This window comes from Sturnus vulgaris, chromosome 1 (assembly GCF_052056855.1).
Source record: "Sturnus vulgaris isolate bStuVul1 chromosome 1, bStuVul1.hap1, whole genome shotgun sequence".
Taxonomy (NCBI): domain Eukaryota; kingdom Metazoa; phylum Chordata; class Aves; order Passeriformes; family Sturnidae; genus Sturnus; species Sturnus vulgaris.
In genome coordinates this window covers 148,570,915-148,580,316 of record NC_142243.1, presented here as the reverse complement: position 1 = coordinate 148,580,316, position 9,402 = coordinate 148,570,915, and the positions used below count along the sequence as shown (strand labels likewise).

Here is a 9,402-nt window from a genome sequence, read left to right as displayed (position 1 = left end):
CAGCCATACAAGATTACTGCACCCACGGAAGAATAGTTTCAATTCTTTGCCACCCAGCAAATACAGGAAATCTATCAGAAAATTGTAACCCATCTGCTTTGTCTATTTGAAAGAAAACGACAGGCTTCTATCACTGTAAACCACTCCACAGCTGAACAAAGATCTAGGCATCTAAGGCCAGAATATCCAAAATATGGGCACTATTCAACCTACAGTTACCCAAGAAAAGGGCTAACAGGAAGCATCTTCCAACCCATTCCCTGCGATATGACCCGAAGTATGTCCATTTTGTAACCAGAACGTGGCAGCCCCACCATGTCACACCAGACCACAGAACCAACACTATGTTTCATTTATGGCTGCAGTACTGCTGTCCTGCCATCACTGCAACTGAAACACAGAATTCCTGATATAGGTGCCTTCGGTATGGTCACAAGTAGGAGCAGGCTTTGAAATGAAATCACCCTGATACTTCCATTAAACAAAAAAACAAACTTCTAACCAAACCTCAGACAAAAAGCTGGGCATTCAAAGGTTCCAAAAGTTTGCCATTTAGCTCTGTGAAATCACAAGAGGCTTCTGTAAAATGGCATTTCCCTTTTGTCTATTACTATTTAGAACTCCTATTCAGTGAAAGAAGGCTGCAAATTTAAACATTTTGCCTTTCTGTGCACATATATCAAACAGTCCTTACATTGCCATGTACTATTTTTTCCTCAGAGAGGGTCTATCCCCCCCATCAAACAATGAAGTCACAATTCACACCCCAATAAATGATGTTGCAAGTAGACCGAGTGTACCTCCCTGGCTTTTTTAGAGAGGAAGCAGGAAGACAGATGGAAAATTATGCCTACAGGAATAGGATTCTCTCAATAAGGCCAACTAGGAAGGAATACTGGTAAGAGCCAGATCACACTGGGGTTAACTGGCACACGAGCAAAGCAATCAACTGTAGGTTACATTCTGTGCAAAAAACACTTAGCATTTTTATGGCACTTGACTTGTGTTTAAAAGAAAAACCTCAGAAGCATCCCAAACCTTCGAATATTTGAGAAACTGGGGTCAGAAACTAATGTCACATGTTACAGACCAGCACCATGACTTGAGAAAGCAAAGTCAGACAAGTTTGTGAAACATTCAAGCAGTACACAATGTATCATACACAGCATGGTCCATACGGACAATGAGATTGTATTTCTTAAAAGATATGAATGATTGCAGGAATTTTTATAATACATGACTACACAATGAACATAAAAAAAAATACTGAACAGATTGTTTTTGTAAGCACAGTCCATCCTGAACAAGGCAGGATCTTGAGGGGTGAAATTACATATTCGTGTAAATTAAGAGGTCATTACCCATACAAACAGAAGACATATTAAAGCTGCAAGGGCAACTTCAACTTTGACCTTAGAATTTCCTTTTCAGAATACCATTCCTCCATCTCTGTAGTAAGAATAAAACCTCTGTCCTCCCCCCTGAACTTTCCAAGTCCACCTTCACCTTCAGTAACATTTACAATTATATTACATCACACACATGCACACACATTGCATAATATTGCTACAGTGTATGCTGTATAAATTCTGTAAATACACTCCACTTTGTTTCAAAGTAATTCATCTGGATTTACACTTCTCTTATATAGTACACACAGTACCACATTCAAGGATATGCAGCAAGTGAATAGTCTATAAAAATGTTTCACATATCCAAAAGCAAGTAGGTCACTCAACGATTGATGTTTGAAGCAGTTATTTAAGCATCAACTATATAACACAGAGTATTTATTAACAGTTGCTATAAAATATCAACGACTCCACAGCTCTAATGTTCTTTCTGCATTACGGAGTTGCCAACCATTCCATAATTCCATGTTATCACGCAGCTCTGTGATGTCTCCTACAAGCTTGATGTGGGAAGACTTTTTAAATAGCAACTGTTCATTAACAGGGATTTACATTTTGCTTTGGCCATCAGGAGTGATAATTCACTTCAGGTATGACAGAGAGGAAAGGTCAGGGTAGGTTTACTTTAGCAATGAACCAGCCACGCTGCTTTCTTTCTTAATAATAGTTTTATCATGAAAGTTCAATGCACTGGTTGCAAAGTCTTTCCCAGATAATCCATCTTTGGCACATTTTTCAGTTGTATGCATCCTTAAAAGGCATTCCAAGATTTTTTTCATGGTCTGTACATAATAACAATCACTTCTTTTTTACATTTGTATGCAGATCAGGAAGAAAAGTGGAAAATGTAGAGTATGCAGAATAGTTTTAATAAACAGTTTTACATACAGTACCTTACATATGAACAGTGTGTTTGCAAATTTAAATAATTTTTGAATGTACAGTGGCTTGTACTCTTATCAAAAGGTAAATTCAAGTTTACTGTCTATCGGTTCTAAAATGCATTTATACAGATAACTAGAACTGATAAACAGACACGAGGCATAAAATGTTCAAGTATCTTAATGTCCTCAGTTAAATAGCCTCCTTTTAACAGTCATATTTTACAAATTTCAAAACCTGTACATACATTATTTTCAATTTTAGAAACTGCTTGTTAAAAGGTAGTATGAACCACCAGTTCTTGTAGTCCGTGGTAATAAAACTAGACATGTGTAGCTAGAGATGTGTATGGTATGTATGTATGTACATGTAGCTATACACAAATACATACACACGGACACGGATGGAGCACTGGGCACAGCGGCAACTTATCAGCACAGAAAAGTCCTGGGCTCAAATCTAGAGCTAACAGAGCAAGTAGGTTGCCTTTGGTTTCATGACATTTCATTCATTGAAGCTGAAAAATTTTATAAAAACAACTTGGATAAGGTATCTTGTGATTTTTTCCTCTAATGGTTTAGAATTTCCACAGCCACAGACAATTCTGCTGCTCTTGTCATTCCTCATCCCCACTGAGGATGGTGACGTTTTCAGAGGGCCAGCATCAGAATAGAGCTACCCAGGACAAAAATTGCACCTTGATTCCTGAACACTGCTATAGAACATAAAAAAAAAAATAAACTAGATACAATTTTGGATGGACTGCTGGCACCAAGTAGGACTTTGGAAAAAACCTTTGCCTAAGTCATAATCAAACTCTCATCCCAGTGATTTTAATATTATTTGGCACATCTGACCACTATTTTCCACTTCTGTTTTAAAGGAGCCTAGGGGTGCTGTTCTAGGGATTTCTAGTTAAAAAAATATTTTAAAAGGGAGACCATGACAATTAATTTTTTTCAAAAATCAAAGCTAGTAAGTTCATTTTCCTGAACATTTGTTAGAGAAAGAAATAATCTAAAAACCTTCCTTGTAGAGAAGATACAGCTCTCTCTGTATCTATCTTTCACTAGCAAGATAAGAGGATTGCATTTTTAGTCAGCTGAATTCTGCTAATTTAGAAATGTTTGCCAAGGGTTTCAAAATAGTAGCATTGTTCTGCGAAGAGTTTTTGTTGAATTTTCTTGTATCTGGGGATTTACTTATTTAAGGTGTTAAAATGATGAGAAATTGACATTTCTCAGTATATTATATATCATTTTGAAGCCTGGACATTGAATATTCATATTTTCAATAAATCAGATTCCTGACTCTAAACTTCCTCTCTTCTTTCTAAAGCTTCAGGCTATTAATGTAATCAGCAAAGAACCAGATAAATGCTCAGCTTTTTGCTGTCTTCCTGTCAGTCTTGTGGCTAATAAGAAAATCCACTGTAAATAACCTATTTTTACTTTATTCTTCCTTTTGTCATACAGAGCACAGTGTTGCTATTTGCTGTACTTTTCCCATGTCGATTAAGAGCTGTTTGATACGTCGCTTGAGCTGAGGCAATCTTGCCAGAGGATCTGGTGGTTCCAGTTCTCCAGTGAAATCAAGCCAGCTTTCTAAAACTACAGAAGGGAAAGGAAGAAGTTGATTAGAGTAAGTCTTTGAGAAACAGTTTCCATAAAAAGTAAACTTTTTTTTTCTTACTTTTTCTTTCATAAAAAGGGAAAATACACTGAGGCTGTGATTTTTACTCAACAGAAGAAATTTTCTTAGTGAAACACCAAATAATTCTGTATTCCTCTTGAACAATCCAATCTTCTGATATGATTGTTGCTGTAAAAAGGTATCTGGGAGTAAATTTTACCCTTAGCTCACAATTTACCCTCTATACACATAAAAGCAACTTCAGTTCACGGTCTACTCTCACAGTTCTGGAAAAGAAAATGAAACCCTTAAACACAAGGCTTGATTCTGCCACTTTAACAGGCTCCTGTGGACAAGGTCCAGATTACAGAATGATTATCCAATCTTCAACAAATATTTTCAAGGAATTTCTCTGCTTGTAGAAACAGAGAAGGGAAAAGGTCATTCCTGTTAGTTTCGAAACACTGCCTAGGAGAAGCAGTGATAGTAGAAGTAAAACTGAAAATAGAAATAAGACAACTTTATTTGTTAAAAGATTAATTAAGGAATCCTAGGATTAGACTACAAGCTTCCTTAATTACTAGTTTCTTACGTTTTTATGTACTAAAATATCCTCGTACAATATAATTTCATTCAAGTTTTCTCATGAAGACTGAATTGTCTTCGTGAAATCACTTGCTCACTAATAATAAAAAAACAAAGTTCAAGGCACAAAAACACCTTTTTTTTCCCTCCTAAATATTGTCAATTACTAGAACAATCAGGCAAAAATCTCTCAAGGTGCAGAAAAAGCCATCAACTTTATGATCCATATCTGGACAAAGACTAGATAAGTCATGTAAGCTTTCTGAAGTCTGAGCCTGAGCTCAGGGGTTCTGAGGGCTTAATCTACTTTACTGGGCATTGAAAACTCGTGGAAGGGCGTGGGGAGATCAAGAGTACAAGCTCTGCTTATAATTTAGGGACCCAAATTTGAACAGAATACTTAAAAATCCATCCTCAGTGCCTCAGATCACTTTCAACACATTAGTTATGAGAGGTGCTGCTACAGGTACATTAACAAGTAATCTGGCAATGCAGTTACCATCAACTTCTTTTTCAATCAGGTCCATTCTGCTGGTGACTTCATTCTGTACATTCTCTATATGAGTGAGGAGATTTAGCTGCCATTGAAGATGTGTGTCCACTTGTTCTTCTGAGCCTTTTCTTTCATTACAAACAAACACAGTGTTTCCTTCAGCAGAATTCTTCATAGGAGCAACAGAAAGAAAAAAATTGCCATTTAAGATATTTTTTCCCTTTGTTTAAATTTCTGGTGTTGATTTCAACATTTGAGGCACATGATAAACTCTGCTGCCTTAGAATTGTACTTCTGTATACACAACAAAAAGCTTACTCAGAAAGCCACATACCATGACATATCAATAGACTAAACCAAACAAAATGCATATTCCACATAAATAAGCATCTATACACCTTTTGCCTCATTTCCCTAACATTAAGCAGTTCAAATACTTTGTTTAATCCAGTAAGACAGATTGTATTTCTGTGCCCTTTTTATATAAAAAACAAATCATAAAGCTCTGAACTGCATGAGTCTACTGCCACCAAAAATGTGCAAAATCTTAAGGTTTCTTTCCATGGAAAACTCTCTACAATGCAGATGTATCTAAGATGTCAAGAGTCACTATTTTGCACAAGTAAGCTGGACATCCTATTTCACGGAATCCCAGAATGGGTCAGGTTGGAAGGGACCACAGTGGACCTGGACCAACCTCCCTGCTCAAGCAGGGTCATCCCAGAGCACGTGGCTCAGGATTGTGTCCAGATGGTTCTGGAGTATCTCCAGTGAGGAAGAGACTCCACACCCTCTCTGGGCAATCTGTTGTGTTTGCTGATTAAGACAAAAAACTTCTCTTCCTACCTGCTATGACCCCACCTACCTTCCAAGCACAAGTCCGGGGCAGAACTGAACGTGTTTGGGGTAGTTACAGTAACATGCAAACACAGTATCTGAGGAACACTGGCTCCTTTAATTTAATCAGTATCTTCACAGCATACCAGAGATAGTACACGAGCTCCTAATCTTTCTGTATTTGATGTTTCAGCTACTGAGTGGAAGTTGATCAGATTTAAAGAGTTAAAAATGCTCAGCATCTCAGCTAATTAGCAGGATTAACAGCTTCCATTTTATATCCACTATGGCTTCATATCCAATGAAGATCTTTTACTTTATTTTAAGGACTAGAATGTCAGACATGGGTTCACATAGTGTCAGTTCACGTCAAATGCCAGAGCAAAGAATGACTTTAATTGTTTTAATATACATTTCTGAACAGCTCAGCTAATTTCCCACACTACATAAGAAAAAATGGTGTTAGGTCTGTTATTAAAATATTTCTTTCTCCAGTCAACTAGTGAGAAGAAAGGTAAAGAAGAAAATAGGAACTGAAGGATTTTAAGTTACTACTTAAGTAAAAAAATCCATTTTTCATTTTCAGACTTGAAATCAATTAAAAAACACCAATCAAACAAATACAACTCTGACTGACCTGCTGGCAACTTTATTAGCAACTCAGATGGGACAAGTGTTGTTAACATTTGTAATATTCATTAAAGGAGTTAAAATTATGTATCAGAGATAGATTTTATTTAAAAGGTATGAGAGTTTTGATGCTTTTATGATATTTAAAATCCCTTCTCTGAAGATACTAGGTTTGCTTCCATAGTATTTTCAGTAATCAAACTGGTAGTAATCCAATATAATTAAGATATTTTCTATTCCTTACAATTTTCAGATCCTCTCAAAAACTACAGGAATGCCATTGCTCCTTTGTTGTAAAAGGATCCAAGTCCATAATTCAAAAACCAAAATAATCTTTCAGCCTGTTTCAGTAAGTTAGAGAAAATTTCAAAGCTAAGTAACTGAATATCTAAATAACATCATAAATTATTTTTTTTCCTCCTGACCTCTATATTTATTCAAATGGCTCCTTGAAAAAAAACACAAAATCCAACAGGTTTTCCTCTAAGCTGAGATCAATGTAGGTAATCAGGGAGTGATGGCAGAAGAAGAGTTAAGGATACAGCTCATGGACAAGGAATAACAGGAGGGTCAGGTGGGGAAGGCTTGTGCTTTCAGAAGCAAAACTAAGGAAACCGCAATTTAAAGATAACGCATAGCCCAAAAAGAGACTTGATAACAGTTAATCCAAACCCTCTTTGTAAGAGAAATAGAAGTTTCTAACAGAACTGCAGATTAGGGCAAGACAAAATAATATAGAAAACCAGAATATTAAAAGGCTCTGAAGAATGCTAGAAAGGAAAATTCAAAGTCCCAACAAAACTTTGACTAGGAGAGGAGAAAAGACACCTTAGAGAGAAGTCAGATCATTTAAAAATGGTCCTTCAGTGTCAGTTTTAAGATATCTGCAAACAGGTTAATGGAGAAGCCAAGGAGAGCTTTTCCATGCCTACCATGTTTACGCAGAAGGCCTTATTTTATTATCAAGGCTGACTGCTGGAAAGGTGGTCAAGGTGTCCCCAAAGGAAAGAACACTCTTAAACCAAGAAGAGATCTGTCTAGGGCAGTGTCAAATAGAGAGCACCTAGCTTTTTAGATGTATGCTTGAATCTCTGAAGGAAATATTAGTTTTGTTTAACTGCCCATGTATATTTTCCTTTAATTCTAAATATCTTGATACTATTTATAATGTTTACAATGACAATTCAAATTACTGTTGGAAGGCAAGAGTATTTCACACTGCTGCATGTCTCCTTACTAAAAATCTGAATACAGTTGTGCAATGTAGCAAATTTAGCATAGAAACAGGTATTTTTAATTAGAATGAGCCTAAAAATCCCCATTCGGACTATACAGCTTTCATGCCACATTTAGAACTAAAATTAAAAAGAAAAAAGAAGCATCATACTCATTTCTTCCACACCAGGAACTGTACTTCAAAAGAGGGATGACTTGGAAAATTTATCCTCATACAGCTGGTTTGCAGAAAACAGAAAGGTTTGGTTCTCTTTGGTTTTTGCTCAGAGAACTGTTCACTAAAACCAGATTAACAAATTTCAGACCTTTTCCAGCAAATAATGGATTGAAACCACTAATGTAAAAATGAGAAAGAGATGTTTAAACAGCAAAATATAATCCTGACTAAAAATGTTTCATTAGACGAAATATGCAATATATAGGACTGAAAAGTAGTTGCACATGAGGTGAAATTAGTTGTTCAGTAAACCATTAGTTGTGGATGGTATTCCAGGTACTAGCATTAAAAGAAGAATACAGTACAATGATAAACACTATTAAAAAATCCTTGGTTTAACAAACAACAACAAAAACCCTGTAACACATACAGATAACCAAACTGAAAGAAAAAGAGAAAACCTGTCCCATTTTCCTCACCTTGTATAAACCACGTAACTTCCAAGATCTTGCATTTTAAGAATAGGGTTTCCTTTCTCTCAAAGCATTAGATTGAGAATAAATTTTTAGCATAGGCGATACCTTAAACCATACCTTGTATTTCACAGACCAGCTGAAATGAACATACTTCACCTGGAACTATTTCAGTGATCCAAATTTGCTTCTATTGATTTCTGCTGACTTATTTGATAAATATGTTGATGTACAGCAAAAAACATTTTTAAATACCTGTATGTACTTCAGTTTTATCTCATTGAACATACTTTTCCAAATAAAATTTCCCAGATGAAGAATGATACTTACCTGCTCATTCATGCCATCATCTTTAAAAGAATATTGTAAACAGTTTTTATTCTCTGTGTGATATTCCTGATCTTCCTCAAAGCTACTTGTGTCTTCATCATCTGAGCTCATAGGGTCAGTGACTGCTTTGTAGTCATGACTAAAACTCTGTGGTTTTTGGTAACTGTGCTCACTTGTGATATATGTTTCTTCCATCTTCTGGGGTATACTGGGTGGCTCTTTATGGTTTTGACTATGATACGTCCTTTCAGCTGGATTAACAGCATCCTGCAAAGTCACTAACTTTTTCTCTACCCCAACAGTTCTTTGTTCTTGTTCTTTCCTCATCCCTGAATAAGCCCAGAGATGAAGGTCTGGGTGATGCTTATTTCTGCAATGAAGAGGAGGAAAAAAAGCAAGTTACAGAGAACACCACTTAGAGCACTGAATTATTAAGCATCCAATTCTCCTAAATCTTAGCTACTGATAAGCACCATTACCAAACATGAAGTATTCCTAGGTCATTCATCAATTTAAGATAAATCTAGAATGTCTCTTTAACCCAAAATCTACCAAAAAAATCACCAATCATCCCAATAGACCAGGTGTGCTTGGGTGCTGAACACCTAGCTTCTGCTGAAGCTGAGGGTACTGCACATCTTGCATTTGAATTGTTTAAAAGATTATACAAGAAAGAACTTTAATGGGAGAGAAAAATGCATATGAAATAATGGTAGTCTCTGCTACCTGAATATA

General features: G+C 36.2%; 1 protein-coding gene across 12 annotated transcripts in view; it reads right to left on the bottom strand.

Annotated features, from left to right (window-relative positions):
• Positions 1-3,620: 3,620 nt before the first annotated feature.
• PHF20L1 (PHD finger protein 20 like 1) overlaps positions 3,621-9,402 on the bottom strand; it is a 53,251-nt gene continuing 47,469 nt past the window's right edge. For all 12 annotated transcript variants that reach the window (XM_088179519.1, XM_088179538.1, XM_088179548.1 and 9 more), the window contains 3 exons: positions 8,668-9,037; positions 5,011-5,173; positions 3,621-3,904 (listed from right to left, as the gene is read on the bottom strand). In XM_088179519.1, coding sequence (XP_088035645.1) covers positions 3,762-3,904; positions 5,011-5,173; positions 8,668-9,037 — 676 coding nt within the window. In that variant the 3' untranslated portion in view covers positions 3,621-3,761. The remainder of the gene's footprint in view (positions 3,905-5,010; positions 5,174-8,667; positions 9,038-9,402) is intronic.